The sequence below is a fragment of the Rhipicephalus microplus genome, chromosome X (genome assembly GCF_043290135.1).
Source record: "Rhipicephalus microplus isolate Deutch F79 chromosome X, USDA_Rmic, whole genome shotgun sequence".
In the NCBI taxonomy this organism is placed as follows: Eukaryota; Metazoa; Arthropoda; class Arachnida; order Ixodida; family Ixodidae; genus Rhipicephalus; species Rhipicephalus microplus.
Window position 1 is genome coordinate 116,808,906 of NC_134710.1, and position 19,472 is coordinate 116,828,377.

General features: G+C 44.3%; 1 protein-coding gene across 1 annotated transcript in view; it reads left to right on the top strand.

Annotated features, from left to right (window-relative positions):
* The window catches only part of Cbp53E (Calbindin 53E), a 203,428-nt gene that overhangs the window by 156,014 nt on the left and 27,942 nt on the right, over positions 1 to 19,472 (top strand). The window contains exon 3 of the mRNA XM_037427562.2: positions 891 to 980. Coding sequence (XP_037283459.1) covers positions 891 to 980 — 90 coding nt within the window. The remainder of the gene's footprint in view (positions 1 to 890; positions 981 to 19,472) is intronic.

Sequence of the window (19,472 nt, forward strand, 5' to 3'; positions counted from 1 at the left end):
CACGCAACCGGTCACTGCATAGTTAAAAATCTGAAGTGGTCCAGTTTACCTATACCTCATAATTCTTGTTCCGACGAGTGCCCCCTCAATCGAGAAACAATAACCCTACTAATACATTTGGTGAGGGACTACTCTTCTCACCGATCTGAACAGAGGCAGCATGGCGTGAAAGTAATCTCTGCAGCTTCGTGTAAACTACCTGGAAATGCCAAAATACAGTTTGGGCAATATACTAAAGAAATGGTCCAACATTTACCAAGTTTTACTGGCAAAACATTTGGTGAATTTTTAAATCTATTTTGGGCCTACTAAAGATTTATTTAGCTTTCATAAAATGTGCAAAAATAAGTAGCTCAACTGAGAAATATGTAAGTTATGTTTTTTTGTATGTGCAAGTAATCCAAGCCTGTCACATAACTATTTACGTGTTCAATTTTTCAATATACATGTATTTTTCAAGCTACATATCGTTCCTAGTAATAGTCGTTTCCATGGCGGTGAATGTTGGCATGGTTGGTTATAAAATATGTGTACGTTACACACACACACACACACACACACACACACACACACACATATATATATATATATATATATATATATATATATATATATATATATATATATATATATATATATATATATATATATATATATATATATATATATATATATATATATATATATATATATATATATATATATATATAGCCTCGAACGCAGTCAAGCAAACTCAAGAACCTATATTCAACTTCACACTACGTAGTTTTGCTTGAATATATATAGATAAAGCCTGCCACGCAGTAATATCTTCAAACTAATAACCTGTTCCACAAAAGTTCTAAACAATGTTCTGTTTTCAACGTTCTCTATATTTTTTTCTTTTCCAGGTTGTCTCAGAGTCCATGCTGGAAGAGCTCAAGGAGTGCTTCATGGAAGCGTACGACGACAACAAGGACGGAAAGATTGAAATTCGCGAGGTTAGCTTGCCACTTTTTTTATCGTTTTTATTCCTTGGTCTTTTTACAGAAATGCTGTTTTCACATAGCCTGCAGCCGTTTTATATATTAGTTCATAGGAGAAAACCCAATATATTGGCGGGCGAATAATGAGGTTGTGTGTTGCAGTCAAGATAACCAGCGCTGAAAATGTTTCTTGCCGTTTTCGCAATGATAAACGTTCCCGCTATTGTTAGAGCAAACACCACCATGTCAATATTATTTTTAGCAGAGTGGCATAGAATTAAGCTGCATATTTTACATATAGTAGTTTGTGTGTGTGTGTGTGTGTGTGTGTGTGTGTGTGTGTGTGTGTGTGTGTGTGTGTGTGTGTGTGTGTGTGTGTGTGTGTGTGTGTGTGTGTGTGTGCGTGTGTGTGTGTGCGTGTGTGTGTGAAAGAAAGAAAGAAGGAAAGAAAGAAAGAAAGAAAGAAAGAAAGAAAGAAAGAAAGAAAGAAAGAAAGAAAGAAAGAAAGAAAGAAAGAAAGAAAGAAAGAAAGAAAGAAAGAAAGAAAGAAAGAAAGAAAGAAAGAAAGAAAGAAAGCTTGATCACACTCAAATGCGCCCACCACTTTCTTTATCAAAATCAAAACTTATGTTAAATCTAGCCTGGTTTCATTAGGGAAAATTAAGGTTGGGCATGTTTGTTGTTCTTTTTTATTAGAGTGGTCTTCATAGACTAAATGTTTCACGAGCATTAATTTCAGAACAACCATATCCTTGATCCTTGTGAATGACTTGAACATAGAAATAGAGAACTGAAATATCTGCATGCGTTTAGCGAGACAAAAATAGCTGTACACCTTCTAAGCTTCCTTCATTTTATTTATTTTAAGTATCACGCATGCCAAAGCTAAATGTTTTGGAAGCACTGTAAAGATCATACTTGTCCACGGGTAGCTAAGTTTGAACCATACATAAAATAAAACCATCCAGTGAATACCAAAATACGAAACCGATAAAAAGCATAACTACAGCCACTACTTTATTGTACTGTCCCCGAGACAGTACTTATCAAGAGAGTTTGTGCACCTCGTCGACCAGCAACTTTTTCAGCAATCCATTTTTTTTAAATACCAGCAAACACCAGAAAGCGACGAAAGCGCTGCTCAGATTTCTGTGAACGACCCGCCTTGTCGAATTATTAAGGCTCTCTCACCCAGCTATGTTTGTACTCATCTCCCTCGTTTTCCCAGCTTTCTCTTTGCCTTCTTGTCTTTCTTAACCTCTTCCCCAGCCCAGCGCACAGTTGCAATCCGGAAAATTGTCTTCAGGTCAGCCTTGTTGCCTTTCCGCATTACATTTACCTCTTTCTCGCTTTACACGGTGTCTGTAAGAGCCAGAATCGTTAAAATAATAAAAAGGTCTAATCAATCATTACTTACCGGTTACATGCACATCAGACCTTAAGTAGAAATTCGTATACAGACAACGCTTGTTAATGATATTGCGTCCTGCCCCCTCAACGAACTTCGGCATATTTGTGGCTCGTGGTCGGGCATTATCTTTGGCATCCGTGCTCAGCGCACAGAGGGATCACTTCGCTCCAAATGCCAAGCAAACCGCCCAGCGAGAACTCGTCCCGCGCCGTATATTCGATTCCGCCGAGGCACTTCGTGCAACAAGTGAGATGGGTGGTGTGTTTAAGGGAAACCGCGACCAGCGTACGTGACCGCGCGCGCTTCGCAGCCCCCTCGAAATGTAGGCCGTGGATGACTGTTGGGCGTCATGGTCACGTGCGCCTGCGGCCACCGCACCGCAGTTCTCTAGAATGTATTCGCCATTCATATTTCCTTTTTTTTTTTTAACTTGCACGCGAGTGCGTGCAGTTTTTCCGGGTTTTTTTGGGCCGTCTCTTTGGTTAATTGAAGGCGCAGTTTAATAAACCTCACAGTGAACAGGGGATTAGCTGTCTCAGTAAGAGTATTTAGAGGCTAGAGACATTGTGGGCACCTTTGGTAAAACGACCTCGCTGACGGTGCCTACCAGTACGCACGTGAGAAATTCCAGACAGTCCAAAACTCTCGTCGAGGATGTATACTGCAAAAGACCTTCGTTCACTTGCCCACACAAAGACGCAAACTCTGCGGAGATCCCAAGTGTCTTGAAATGTGTAGCCCGTAAACTCGATCCATCGATGAAGCTCCATCACACCTCTTTCGTCGTGCCGTAACTTTACTGTGCCGCCTTTCGTGAAAAGTGGCTGGCCTGAAAGGATACGATCTGTTCGTATTTTAATGTCAGACACCTCCATCACTTGGTCGCTGAAGGTGATGTTCTTCGATCTACCTTAAACGAACTGAACTACGAACCAGTTTCAGAGCGAAATATCCTACAACAATGCACGTAGGCGACGCGGGCATCCCTTTGGTTTGTGAAATTGACTGAGCTTGCCGATCGATTGTAGGTCAGTCACACATGTTTCCACCTGACGGCGCCTTCCGACCTCATTTTTTCTATTTATTCCGCAATCCATCTTCCCCAGAGTAGGGTAGCGAACAGGACGCCAGTACGCGTAACCTCCCATCTTTTCTTTCCTTCTTCCGTCTCCTTTAGCAATCGCGAATAACACCTTTCCTCTTCGATCGTCTTTTTTTAACCCTCCTCTAAAATAATATATAAGGAAAAAATTATATATTATTTTGCACAGCACCTAAATTTTGTGTGGCGTCTTTTGTCATATATATATATATATATATATATATATATATATATATATATATATATATATATATATAAGGGAGAGAAGTGTATACCTCAGGGCTCGTATTTCCGTGTTTTAACACAATATTAATGAGATATAACAGACAGTAATGCCAAGGAATGTACATGGGAAGTTATTAGAACCAATGGAATGTAAATAAGAAGAAAGAAGAAAGAAAAGTGGATGAAAAAATTACCAGCTGTGAGCAGGAATCGAACCCACGACCTTCGAATAACGCGTTCGATGCTCGTTATTCGAAGGCGTTATTCGAAGGTCGTGGGTTCGATTCCTGCTCACAGCTGGTAATTTCTTCATCCACTTTTCTTTCTTCTTTCTTCTTATTTACACTCCATTGGTTCTAATAACTTCCCCTGTACATTCCTTGGCATTACTGTCTGTTATATCTCATATATATATATATATATATATATATATATATATATATATATATATATATATATATATATATATATATATATATATATATATATATATATATATATATATATAGGTGGGGGAGAACCAGGGGGCCACAGTACACAGCGTCGTCGTGCGTCATGTCACAAAAACAAAGAGAACCTAATCAAAAGCGATCAGTTTGCTCAGTGCTCAAGCCATCGTTCCAGAAACAAAGAGGTCGCTGAGCACAATGACGGTTTTTACTTGCACGAGGGATGCGGGTGGCCACGCCGTACTGTCTATGAAACAGTTTTCACGTTCATGTGGGCGCACGACGGGCTGCAAAGCTACCTCGCTGCTTGATGACGTCACGGACGCGGGTTGTGCTAGATGCGGGCATGAACGAAGCCAAAAACTGCGTTAGAGCAAAAAAAGAATTTTTTTACTTGTTTTCGCTATACGAACAACTAAGTGAACATTTATATGCACCTGAGGAACGCTGCAGTATGACAGATTGCTGTAAAATGACAGTTACATAACTTTACATTTTGTAAATATACTTATCACTTTTTAGGTGGCGTCACACTAATCTGAACTTCTAGTATCGCACCACAAATTATGTAGGTTTCTAAAACAGGAATATATGACATTACCGAAATGAAAGGTGTAAAGTTGCCCTGGGAACCAACGAGCTTAGTGTATAGACTCTGTATTGGTCCATACACGAGGAATATAAGTCGTGGTTTGTCTTCCACTCTGCTTTGCCGCCAGCCACACACCCGTTCTGCCTTAACTGTCTCGCATGTCTATAGTGCGCGATCAGCCGATTTCGCTTCTCTTTCGCGTACAAGCGAAAATATCGACAAGTAGCCGAAAAGCGTGAATTCTAGGGCTCACACTGTCAGCACTAATCTTGGCTTTGGCAAAGGGCACAGACCCACTCACTCTTTCTCCTGATGCGCTCACTTGATCTATGCTGCGCAGAAAGATAGAACAATATAAGCGATTTTTTTAACCAACATATGTGGAAGCACGGAATAGGTGACAAAAAAATCAACTCAATTTCTGGCTCGCGTTAAGGTGCCTTGAATACTCTGCTTCGTCACTTCAAAATGCATTCATCCACAAGCAAACAGCATGCAAGTTGTTCTCGTGGCACCAACCTTTCTTTTTTTTTGTATTGATGCGTTTAAACGAGCGCTGAGCAGTGGCGCGAATATACTCATGCGCGCAAAAGCATAAAAATGACATCATCTTCGCATAATGAAAGCCGCCGAGCAGGTAATTAACGTTTCTCTCGTTAGCTCACAAAGAGTGCGGTTTCATTTCCAGCTGCCTCTGAAAGATCAAATAAGCAGCACTCAAACTTCACTCAAGGCCGTATATAGGCTGATGGTATACGCTCAGCTTTCTTGAAAACTGAAAATACCACTTATCGTGACACGGAGAAGTAATTCGTTTATTGGGAAAGCGTCGCGTAAAATTGGCTTGTCGCAGCACCACCCGGAGCGAAAGTCACTGTACAGCATTCTCCGTCTTTGACTTTTCATTTCGGTCAGTTTGGAAGCGAAATTATGCAACGCTCTTAAGTGAACCATAAAGGGAGTTGCAAGGTATGAGTGTAGACAATAATGAAACAGCGTTTGCTCGCCTTCGGGGGTTACAGATTGGTGTTACTAGAAACAGCGTTTCAGTCAAGAAATCACTATCGATATATAGTCAGAGTCACTCGGGCATTTGCGTGAGTCGCCGGACACTGGTCTGTGACCCCTTCTTTTCTCACGATGTAGCTTGACCTGGTCGCATAAATAAAAGCAAGTGTGAGGGTAGCGCTACTAAAAACACTACGTTGGCTGTTGATGGTGACACAGCCTAATTTCACGTTTGACGCACTCACGCTTGCATCTAGGTTGAATCACTGTGCGGCCTCTGCGAACAGAGGCACTGACCACAATATTGTTCTTATTTCGCTCGTTTTTATTAATAACGTAAAGCTCACAGATGCTCGTTCCTAACAGCATATTATCAGTGTTTTTACAGCACTCACAGTTTTCCAATGGCCATGTCCTTCTACTCGCATATACTTGTCTATGCCACCTCGCCGCGGCAGCACGACATTAACCATTAAACACTTGCAAGTCTGTTTGTCCGCCTCCGAAGTGCGCAAAGCAACGCTTCTGCATAACGCCACTCCTCGGCAGGACTCTAGGTATACGTACTTCCATGGCGCGCATCATTCAAAATGCCACAGCGGGCGCCGCTCTACTCCGGAAGCAGCGCGGTGCAAGCGTCGCCCAAAACGCGGTGACCTCGCGCCGGCTCAGCGAAATGACTGCCGCGCTGCTGCGTCAAGGAGAACCGAGCCATTTTAACGCCCAAGACGCGTCCGGCCTGCAACAGCGGCGCACCACTGCTGGCGGCAACGAGTTTGGTGAGCGCTCTTTATGAAGTCACACGCACCGGAATGGCCAAGCGTGGCCACCTCTCTCGAAATAATTAAGCGAAAATCTGCGAAAGCTGCGTGCAGCACCGTGCCTCGGCTACCGAAAATGCGCCGGTGTGCATACGCGCTGCACTCCAAGATAGTTTGTATATGGAGAAGAGGGCTTCGTTAAGCGCTGGCCGATGTCTTTAACGCCTGCATATGATTCAGCGTGAATGCGTTCCCGTGCATCATCGCATTAGCGATGGAATCACCACGTCGAAATTTGTTAAGCTCTGATAGTGTATGAACTAGTTTTAGCGAGATAATCTTGCGATCATATTTTAGGCGCCATACAAGCCGCATCGTTGGAAAGGTTGGTCCCCGCTTCGAGGTCCCCGCTTTGTTTTTTTACGCTACTCTTGGAAAAGAAAAGACGGTGTCAGTAACCTTGATGCGTGGCGCCCCTGAGCGACTTGTGTCATCATTCTTTCTTGAGGCGCATGCACCGACCGCACATTTTCCTACTGGTTTTCGTTGCAATACTATGCGAATGAAGACGTCAGGGTTCGAAAGCCATGCCATCAGAGCGCGCTCGTGTTTCGAAAGAGGCGGTGTCGTGAGGGAAGCACTCACTGATCTGTCTGGCGAACCAAGAGATATTGTGCAAGACTCCTGCGCATTCAACAGCAGCATGTGGTTCTGCAATTGTTGTTCCCTGACGCCGGCGACCTAAAATCTATCTGCACTATGTGTAGAAATTGCGCAAGCGTCCTTTTTTTCAGGGGGGCAGTTCCTGATTACCGTATACGTACCTGTTCCACCGCTTCGCACGTGCACGTACAGACCAGGGACGAAATATGCGACTCTCGCAGTGCATGCACTGGAGTGCAAACACCGGAGAAGTGTCGAAGAAAAGGCCGCAGGGAGCTAGGCGGGAAGCGAGCCCTCCGAATTTCGAGGTGGTGTGTGGAGCCAATGAAAATGGAAGGTGCCTTTCAGGTCTGCTTTATGGGATGGGATAAACCAGACCGGCGATCGTACCAGGAGTTGTGTGCCCGCGAAATAACCAAAGCGTGCTGGAATCCTCCAACGGCGGCTATCGTTCTCCGGGCGCCCTCGTGCGACGTCCCTTTTACGCGGCGCACCTTATCATTCTTCCTTCCAGGCAGCCACCCTATGTGCCCAGTCCAAGTCGCTGTCATCAGAGAAGCCCAGTGGCCCCCGACCGAATGGGGGATACATCACCGCACGTCTCGGCTGCCTTCGCTTTCACGTTTGCGCACCCTTTTTCCTTTCGTTCTGTTATTTCCACGGCAGTAAGAGGAACGAGAGCGAATCGATTTTCTTCTCCGTTGCTCTTTTTTTTTTCAAGTCCGTCCGTATCTGGGAGATAGTGAAAGAAAAGTCAGGTGGAGGCCAGCGACGTTCGCAGTAAGCCACTCCGATGTTGGAATAGCGACTGACCTGCATGCTTGCACAGCAAAGCTGGCGCACTTGCAGAAACCGTGCCTCAGCTCGGGAGCTTTGTGATGACGAAACTGGAAAGCGCTTTGAATAAATCTCGGGAAATGAGCGGCCGCTTCAAGGCTGGGTGCTCTCCGCAATCGCTCTAGCGTAGTGACCCTGGGGACGAGCGAGGCGTCGCCGAGGCTTAAGCTCTAGTTTTACAATAAAGTACACTGCTGAAAGTTGCATGTCTTTGTGCTCGCCGTTGTCTTTTTTTTTCTCGCAATTGTTTTAGTGACAACATACGCTGCCTACTTTATTTTCTTCCGGCGTTAGCTGACCCTGAAAAAGCGCCATACCTTTGCAAAGTCACCTAGCTTTGGCTTACGTGCGTCGCATAAGCCAACTTCTAGATTTTAAAAAAATCATTTACTACACGCAAACTTTTTAATACCTCCGGAAGGGGAATAATGAAGTGGAAGAAAGAAACTCCTCCTGCTACTATGACGATTATAATTTTGAAGATTTCTTTCCGGAATAGTCAAGAGTTCCCAAAGAGCTCCAATTAGGTCTCGTAAATTAAGTGCACCCGAGTGATTTTGTATGCATGCTCACGTTCATATTCAAGGTATTTTTGTTTTGTTTTTTAAAGCAGCTAACAGTTACGAAAGATTCTTCGGTAACATACGGCAGCGGGGCACTTGACTGCGATACCAAAAAACACGAAAAGCTTAAATCCTTCTTGCAGAGAAAGATATGAAGCCCACTGTCTAAAAATCTGCACAAGATCCATGTCACATGATAACAATCGGTGGACATACTTTGCCCTATATAAATAACCATATTCTTCGTTTTTTTTATTGTTGCTGAATTGCCTCCACTATTATTCAGTGAGCACAAAAACTATACTTTTTATTTAAATTTAAAAATAAAACATAGTGAAATATGACTGCAACTTGGGATGACTGTCCTAAATTCACTGACAAGAAAAACAATCGCCTTCATAGCAAAAAAGAAGGAGAATAAAAAAATCAAGCAAGACAACTGTAATGTATATACTCACTACCATAATACTAAATACGACATACCAAAACGCTAAAAATCGAGCCCTTGAATAACATAAAAAATAAAGGTGATAAGCGTACAGAAACAACATCAGCAAGTTCGATCCGTGCCGGCGGCAAGTTGTCTTGTCGTTCGTTCGTTTTATTGTCTTCTTGTCGATATAACAATTACTACAATACCCTTAAAACAGAACAATTGACAATTCTTATACATTTCTTGGCTTCATTATGTGACGACTGGTTTTCAGTGAGGTCAAGCACGTGCAGGTAATATGAACACAAACGCATCTTGTGCCCATCAGTGCAAACCAATCATACAACGGCTAATGAAGGCAGCAGCTTTAAGAATGCTCAGGACCAATAATAACATTCATAACGTTCTACGTGCATCTGCGATCAAGGCAATGTTTCTCGCGCTCTTCTAAAAGCAGTTCAGACTCTCTCCTTCTCGCCGACTGCCAGCGTAGCGTTGAAATCCCCATTTTTGCATTGGTGAAACCTTCGCAACTGCGCCCACTCGTGACTTTATAACAAGACGCGGGACGTGTTGCCCGTCTTGAATGTTGAAGGAAAGAATCAAGCTTTCGAAAAGACGCTCGTACAAAAGAGTTGCGCTCTGGTCACCTTTGCCGAATGTCATTATGCAAATGCCACACCACGGAAGCAGCTTAAACTGTCAGAATAGAAAGGGGGAAGGAAGTCGTGCAAACCTCGAGTGCTTGTCCGACTGGGCCCAGCGTCGTCCGGCTGGGCACACACACCCACACTCGACGCGGGGAAAGTTTGCCTCCACGAAGCGCTTGATCTTGAGTGCGTCCCCGCAATCTTGAGAGCACTGCTAGTCAGCTCTGACACCCACGGGCGGTGTCCAGAGCCTGCTTGCCGAAGGGATCGCAACGCTGCCGTTGGATGTTACTTTATACGACGAAGGAATTGAGATTCGGGCGGTGCATTCTGATGAGTTCGCAAGTGCCAGATTGAGATAAATACAAGCCTCAGTTTTTTTTTTTTTTTTTCATTTTGCTCACACTAATGAAAGACTCACGCTGGGAAAAGCTAGCACCTCATACCCGTGAAGAAGACTACTACATGACCCATTCCCTATTTATTTATAAAATGCGCGTGTACGTAGAAGTGCTCGTCTGATCCTTCTATTTTAATTTCATTCAGCCGCAAAACCTGAGCATCATTTTTGCTGTAACATGCGCTCATTGCAGGCACCAATAACACTTACAGTAATGGTATGCAAACACGTTTCACTTCAAAATTCTGAAGATGGTTGCATTTGCATCTGAAAATTACTTCCACCATGTGGTGCGTTTCAAGGAGCTTTGAGGCTCTATCCTTTTAAGAGAATTTTAGTGCTGAGAATGTATTGAACAACGACGTTATGTCACTCTGTGTATCAAGAAGTAATTATGCAACAACGCGAGCAAAATGTTCTGAAACGATACGTAATTTTGAATACAAATAAAAGTCCAGCCAAAAGGAAGCTTAAGCAAAAGCAAGGAATCAAACTTGTTTGCTTGCTTGCTTGCTTGCTTGCTAAATTATTTATTTATTTATTTATTTATTTATTTATTTATTTATTTATTTATTTATTTATTTACTACCTCATGGACCTCAAAGGGGTTTTCACGTTAGCCTCTATAATAGGTAAACAAAATGTAGGGTCAAATAAGCAGTGAGCATATACTTAAACATAGACCTCATTTTCGAGGCGAATGGAAAGATGAGAGGCTTGCACAACGGCTGTGACTTCAGGTACTCTGTGATATAACTTGCTCCGTTAAAGTGATCAACAACCTTGCAGTGCTATGAAAGGATTGAAATCACGGCGCGTGATTTGGGGGTGGTAACACCGGAATTAAAACTTCAGTCGAGGTAAACTGATTGAACTTCACCAGCTTGAATTAATCCTATGGTGTTGAGAATGCTGAATTGATGGTGGTCCCGAATTGAGCATGCATATTTCAGTTTAGACCTAACTAACGTTTGATATAGCCGGTAGCTTTACCCAAGGAGGAGTTTAATGAAAGTTAAATCTTGAGAAGCACAGGCAGGGGTTAGCTTCGTTATGGTGGCGTCTGCTATTTTGTGAAAACAGAACAGCCACACGACAAAACGTACCACCACAATTCCCTCGGCCACGCGACATTGTGATATTGAGAATTATCATTACTGGCCCCTAGAGCTAAACGGGATTTCCCAACACAACTCATTACACCTTCAAAAAACTCTGAGCTGACCAGAGTGTGCGAAGCACAGAAATTCAGGGTGCCTAAATACAAACACTATTACACTGAGAGGAAGACAACCACGAAAAGATGAAGTACAGAAAAAAAGGGGGTCAATAAGACAAACAGTATGTACTACTCGCCTTTCCTTTACATTTATTCGGTTTATTTTTACCTCGACCACTATACGTGCGAGCAATTATGCGCTTACTAGGCCCAGCGGCAACTACTTAGTCACGAGACTGCAAGCACTTGCGTAAAAAATGCACGGCTCCTCGTAATCGCTCAACAAGTGCGGCCACTCTGTGCGAGACTACGCGTAAACGGTGTCTTCCTCGAAATCCCGATGGCAGGGATGGCTAAGTATTGATGAATGAGTTGACTTTTGTTACTTAATAGGGGGCCACCATTAGACAGCACCCATATGCGCCCGCCTTCTTTATTTACCTTGTCGTTATCTTGGGCATCTTGCGGGGTTCAAGCAGTTTAAATCTTCTTTTATGCGTTTTTTTTATCTGCCAAGTGGAGAAGCAAGTCGCACACTCGTTTGGTGGACCTTTCTGTTTTAGCCAACTTTTTTTTTCCAATTCTGTCAGACGTTTGCGGAACACTCCGACAAGGTCCTGCATAATTTCGCTCACAGCTTTCTTATTCAAGCTTTGTCCTCTTCCAGCCTTCAATTATTCCACCTCATGCTTTTGATACCGTATTCACAATTGTCTCAGGTCATTTGAAGCTTGTTCGTGTTATTTTTTGTCTCCCTCTATGCGAAGTCATATCTCTTCTTTTCTCACATGAATACCACTCAAGGCTGACGAAATAAACACCACATCAACTACATGCCATTTTTGGCACCCTAAATTCATTAATTTTAAATGGTACCTACGAGCGACACTTATAAGTATACCGGTTTTTTAAGAGTATGTAATCAGAATATTCATATTTTTACATCTATTTACTATTGTATTTTGAGAGAGAGAGAAAGTTGAGTGAAAGACAAGCAGGTTAACCAGAAGAAAATTTCTCGTTTGCCTACACTAGGAAAAGAGAAATAGGATATCAATGTGAGGAGGTTAAAGGAGAAAAAACGCACACGCACACACACACACACACACACACACACTCTCTCTCTCTCTCTCTCTCTCTCTCACGCACAAGCATGGGAGTCTCACACTAATTTTGCAAGTGCGACTGACGGCAGGAACTTAAGCAGAGCCTTCGTCGCTTTCTGGTTGGAAGGTCAAATGTCCCGGCACTCTAAAATTGGCTACTCCGAAAGCGGCCGGTCATAGAGCCGTACTAACGTTGCCGAAAGCTGTAATGAGGACAGTCACAAAGGACGTGGGCAATGGTTTCCTCACTGCCACAATGATCACACGCAGCACTGTCAGCCATTCTGATTCGGTAAGCAAAACTGTTCCTGAATGACACTTCAAGCCAGAAGCACAAAAGGACGGTTATTTCAGATCGGGATAGTCCGAATTGACTTTAAAGTTGAAGTGACGGATCCAGACGGTGAAGGTGAGTATGCATAAAACCGGTCGTGTTCCACATTGAATGTGTCATATCACGTGCGAGCGAGGGAATCTTTGGTGCTGCATCGGTTCTTGATGATGAATTGGATTCATGTACGCCACTTTCATGACCATTACTCGAAAAATTATCGGCATGTGCGTTGCTGTCAGTGCCACAGTGGCCTGGAAGCCACTGAACATTGATGTCGTGCTCTTTGTCTTCTAACTGCTGATAAGTTTCTTTTTTTTTTTCGTTTCCTATACTAGTTGGTCGTGTACACAACAACGCAAAGCTGACGACAAACACTGGTGGGCTGACTTGGTGTAAGTGAATATGCCCCAATTTTAAGGACGATTGTCTTTCTTGGGGACCTTCGACGGAAAATTTTAGTCTGTCTGTCTATCTGTCTGGCTGTACATTTGTCCATTAAGTCCGCTCTTAACGGTACCTCAAACGGCCGACCCCATTCGCAGCGCCCACTAATATCGCTCAAGGTTCAGCGTTCGTACTTGTGCGATTGTCAATTAAAAAGCAATTATTGCGCATATCTGAGGTACCATAGCAACACGTCGATGTTTTGTATGTGTGTCTTTATACTATAGAGAAGGCACACACAAGTAATTCTAAGGACCATAGCGTTTATCACGCTGCGCTCCCAGTGCAACGCGATGCTCAAAAAGGCAAGTACGTGTTACCAACGCTTTGCTAAGACGACATGGTAGTGGCACCTGCACGTCTCTTTGCGTTCTACACCTTATCGCCTCCGAGACTGGCATGCATCTTTCTCCGCGGGCGTGCATTCCTTCCTTCGTTTTCGGAGATAACTGCCAGATAACGCTCGTGTCTAACGTGCCTCAACGCGCTCTTCCGCCTCCACTGCATGCTCGAGGCACTCTAACGCAGCGCCTCCAGAATACCATTCACCGTTTTCCTTGCGAAGAACATCAAATAAACGTTTGGTTCGCTCTCTCCAGACGCAGGACTATCGTCTTTTGACGACATTTGTTGTGAACATGCAGATCCGGGGCCAATTTTTTTGTGGTGGCTCCTGTTGAATCAGCCGTAGCGTACTGTGTGCCGCCAGCTCCACAGCAGTCGATGTACTCCTGTGAGACGTTTTGAAATTATACGTTTAACCTTTTGCTGGGAAGTTCACAGCTCCTGTAGATCTCTCGGCAGTTGTCGATCCATCTGTGAATAGTTTAGTGTGGTCTGCTTATTCCTTGTGTAGCATCAGTAGGGACAGCTGCTTTAAAATTGGCGACGAGAACTCTACCTTCTTACGGCTCCCTCGCACTGTTCGACGAAGTTTAGGCTGATTCAGGCACCGTGGAGGTGACATGGTTCTTTCAGCAGGTATGCAGCCTGTTGTAAGGCACTCTAAATAAGCCGACATCCTCTTGGAAAAGGAGGCACAGGGCCGGTCATCTTGGTCATTAGGAACGCCAGAACGGTGTCTAATGCGTGCTCTAAGTAACTCCAAGGTTGTGTGAGTGCTTGTAAAGGGTAATTTTCAATGGCAATAGTAAGCGCTGTTGATATGCAGTGTGGTTGTCCGAGACAAACTTTGAGTACCTGGCCCTGAAAACTTTATATTGCATAGATGTTGCTTTTGCAAGTGTTAGTACCGGTAGACTGTTCCGCGGGTACCCTAGAAACAGAGCCCGGCATTATTTTAACATAGCGTGCACCAATGTACCCCACGGGTGCCCTCCGAGGAACTTGAAAAGATGTGAGATGGCTATCGGGCGCTTCTCAAAACAAGCCACATTGGGACTCCAGCAAAGTTCTGTATCGCTGATGACGCCCAAGAATTTGTGCGTCCTGGCATAACAAATGTTCGGCCAATTATTGATACGGCGTAAGCCGCCATTGGATTGCGTGTAAACGCGACCAACGCAGATTTGTCAGGGAAAATTTTGAGGATTTGTTCGCTAAGGTATGTCGATATTGAAGTCGCAGCTTTTTGCAGCCTCACACGTACTTGAAGCCGTGTTAGACCTGACGCCCAAACACAGATGCCATCGGCACAAATGGATATGTGAACTGAACTTGGTGTTCGTTTCACAAGGCCGATTAATACAAGGTTGAATACTGTGGGGCTTAGGACGCTGTATTGAGGAACGCCATGATGTGTGTAATACTAAAAAGTTAGCCCATCATCAGTTTTCACGAAGAATGATCTGATGTGCAGGTGGCAACAAATTCAGCTGCACTGTCGTCTACCAAGACCAACCAATTTGATGGCGTCGAGTATAGCCTCATGAGAAACGTTGTCGTATGCTCCTTTTACATTCATGAATTGCGCGACGGATAAGCATGGGCTCATTTTCTGTTACTGGACGTAGGTTACCAGATCAATGACACTATCGATTGAGAATTGAACACGTCGAAAACCAGCTAGCGTTTGAGTACACGTTGTAGCCATCCAGGAATGACTCTAGACTGGCAAGAATCATTTTCTCCATCAACTTCCCTACACAGCTATGAAGTGCTATTGGGCGGTGCGATGCGATCTCTAGTGGGTATTCCCCGGTTTTAAAATTGGAACTAAACGGCTTCTTTTCTACTTTTATGGCACTTGTCCTTCTCACCAAGAGTCGTTGAACGCTTCTAGCAAGGATTCTGGTGCCCACCCATTGAGGTTACATAGCATGCAGTAGGATATGCCATCTGGGCCAGGCGACGACGACAGATTGCACAAGGCGAGAGCCACATACAGCTCCTCAATCGTCAAAGGCATCTCCATGCGAGAGTCGAATTAATGTAGTGTGGAATAAGCAGCAAGGGCTCCTGCGTATGTCTAATGGTCCGCGATCTTCCTTCAGAAGTCTTCAGCAACTTCTATATCCCGTCGACCTTGGAAATACGCCCGAGCTTTAAACGGAAACCACTGTTCGGGAAGTATTCGTAAGCCTCGCACGGTGTGCCATATTTGGGATAGAGGTTCTCGTTAGTGTATGGACTCGTGGAACTTTGCCCAGCGTTGAAACTAATTTATCTAAACAACGCTGGATCCCCTTTTGTAAGTGCCTGACTGTCCTTAGATTATGAATTGATTTCATGCGTCGGTACCTTCGCTCCGCACGTCGACAAATCACACGAAGTCGTTCCAACTCTACGTCACTTTCCGAGCGCTTTGAGGAGCATTTCAGCGTGCTCGTTGCAGCCTGCGCTGCTTCCTTTATCACTTGCTCTAGGCCTGAAGAGAGACCTCTGCGGCAGGCACCTTCGATGTTGGATCTGAGCGCTGACCAATCAATTCTCCGCATTGTGCCTGGTGAATGACCACCAGCGAAGCCTTTGATGTTAAGTTAGCACGAGATATGATCGCTTCCGTAGGTCTAAATATCTATAAACCACTTAGCACACGTGGCGAAGTGACGTGAAACAAACTTAGAGTTCAAGAAACTGATATATATGTTCAGTCACGTAGAAATGTAGGGCTTTCATCATTAAGTAGGGCCAGGTCTTAATCACACGCGAATGACGCCAGTCGCTGATCAGTAGCGTTAACCTTTTAACTTCCCCAGATAGGGTGGTGGGCATCAAAGTCTTCCGTTATAATCTATGGGCCAGGGCTTCCTACAAGAATGTCATCCAGTCCGAGTCAAATCGGGCTGAGTGAGATAAGTATACGCATATTAATATTGCTGTGAGGTTTTTTCTTCTTCACTGTGAGGCACACAAATTGGTTGCCATCATGAGCTGGCACTGGCTTAATGAGGTAGGTCAGCTCACGACGGCTATATACGAGGACTTTGCTGCTTCCATTGTAGGTTGATGACATCGTTGACTAGTAGCCGGATTGCCTGATTGGGTTTGATAACTTCGGTTCGCAGATTACTACGATAGGAAAACGGCTGGAATACACATACTGGTGGAAATCAGATCCGATATCTAAGTCTTCTGGCGTTCCACTGAATGATAGTTGCTTTTCTGACTTACTGATTTCCTAGCTTGGTTCTACGCGAGGGTTGCAATGACCGGGCTCAGCGCTTCCAGAACTTGCTGACCACTTCGGGCGGTTGGCGTTCTCGTGCCTCTCAGTATTTTCACCATGACAGAAGCGAGAGATCGCAGCATCGAAATGATCTATCGATCGACCCATGCGACATCGTCAACTGAAGCAGGCTCAGGAGGCGGTGTAGAGCGAGGAGACCTGGGAGGAGGCTCCTTCGCAGACTGCGTGCACAGAAGCGCTGGCCCTTCTTCGACAGCATTGATCTTCACCAACTTTCTTGCAGTTTTGCCTGCTCTCGAAGGTAGCGAGTTTTGTGCAAGTAGCGTGCTGTCTTGCATTCCACACGGATAGTTCAAAAGAAATTAGGAAACGCAATGCGGCGCTGATTATTCGCCGTCCTTGGTATCGGTACACACAATATCAGTGTTCTTTTCTCTCTTTCTTGCACATTCATGTTTTCGACTGTCTGACGGCGCCACCCTCGGGTCAACCCCCATGGTCTCCGTGGAAGCCAAAAGACCACTGCAACTAACCTACTTTGGCTGCATCTTTTTTGGCGACGTCCTGCAGAGAGAGCTGCGAAGGAACAAACACGCAATGACTGCATCGAGAGAGTCAACAGAGGCACAAGGGAGAAATGAAGTTTCTTCAGAATTTCAAAAATGAAAAACAACTAACAGCGTTTTCGGACAGAAAAAGCGAGAAATACACTTGCACCCAACATCAGAACAATATCGGATTTCGGTCGAGAGGCTCCTGTTGACATTAAAGTTTAATCTGCCGCGGGAGCTGCGACACCCTCCACCCCATCTCGCTCGGCATTTTTACGATTTTCCACTTGTAGGGGATGTGTACAATCTACCGAGGCAAGTACGTACAATTCTAGCAGAAGCAGTAATGAAAAAGAAAATTGGCTGTTTCACGTTACTTGTTTGGGTGATTGCCAATATTAATGAACTCCTGAGACTGCAAATTTGACTTCTGTGTTGCCGCTTGCCAAAATACGAAAAAAAGGCTCTCTTAGCGCTTAGTGTAGGGAAACAGCGTGAAAGACGAAAGACCAGGTAAAGAAGGACACACATGACAGCGACATTGTATATGTCCTTCTGTGCCAGTTATTTCATCCTTTGCGCTTTTTCCTTCCAATATGTCGTACCAACATGCCCAAGCAACCACTTTAGCTTAGCGCTTAGAGAGCTGGAAGACTTGGTTTCGGACTATTTTATCTTCTTTCTTGAAAATGACAAACTCTAGTTACGAAATCTGCCAAAATTCCGTACCTCGAATAAAATTACTTCTAGATGAAGGAATTTATAAAATGCCATCATTTTTTGCTCAACAATTTTTGTCCTACGAGAACAAAATGAATTTAAAAGTAAATAGAAAAAAACAATGACCAACATCCTTAGAGCTTACTGGGAAACATCACACGTGTGGGCAACTGTTTTTTCGCAATTCTGCGCTGAAATCCAAGCAGCGGGAGCAATTTCAACTTGAAGCGTCGTACTTGGAAGGTTGCTCACCAAGTTCAAAAAGTAGTTCACACCAAGTTTCCGCGCATTGTAAAGCAGTTTCTTTATTCAACTCCAATGCATAACTCATATTTCCTTCTCTTGATCTCTTAACACTTTTTTTACCTCTGATATACTCTAACAGAGCGTACACTCAAGACCACCTCTCATAGCTCGTTGAGCCTCTTCACTTTGTATATAAATATATGTTAGAGTATTTTTGTGGCCACTTGCAAGCGTATTTCTTTTTGCGCATTCGCCTTCATATGCTCTTCCACGATGCTCGGCACGAGAACCGAGTCGCGCATTTCCACGGCAATTTGCCAGAGCAGTAGCTCGCGATCATTTATGCATAATGAAGCACAGCAGCGACTGCATCGCAGACAAACACCGCGAAAAGCGGGCTTTCCCTTTCAACGACAAGTATAAAGGAAAAGCCTTTACCGCTGAAAACAATCCTTCCTAACCAATGTCGCCGCTTTATACGACGACTAATCCGTTCATTCAAAACCCCAAACAAAGTCGCACCACCGAAGGAGTTATACTTCGTTTCTCCCGCAGTGTATGCTCTCAGAGCGGTTGTGTATGTACACGCACATCAAGATTATTATCTGCGCGCCAATAAAAGCTGCTCTGTGCCGTTCTACCATCGGCCAAGTCGTATGTATGGGTCCTGAATTCGTATAGCTGAAAAAAACTGAGGCAAGCATAGCAAATTCTTGTGATAAGCAGGTTGTTTGCAGACTGTATTTCAAGCCTGATACACGTAGCAATGAAGCCCAATGCACAGGGGGGGGGGGGGGGGGGGGTTCCAACTGGCTCGCATTGTTGTTATTGAAAAGAAAATAAGGCTGTCGTGAGTGGGCGCATGCTAGCTTTACACCACGCACAGGTGCGTCCCTACCTTTTGGTTTCTATTCCCTGAACGAAATGGCCCAGCCATTTTGCAACACATCAGCGCCGATTTGTATTGATCGTTATCTTTCGTATAGTGTCGTCCGGCGTTGCTCATCAATCGTCGAGCCTCGAGAGCATGTCCATTTTCGCGTGCACGAATTAAATACGTTAAAACCGATACCACCTCTGCTCGTTCCTTTCCGTTCCCCTTTTCCTGACCGACAGGTGGCTTATCGCGAGCGGACAGAGAGGTCGGCGGCTTCCGTTTTCAAATAAGCCCTCCGTACGAACGCTGGCGTGTGGTTCGCTAAGC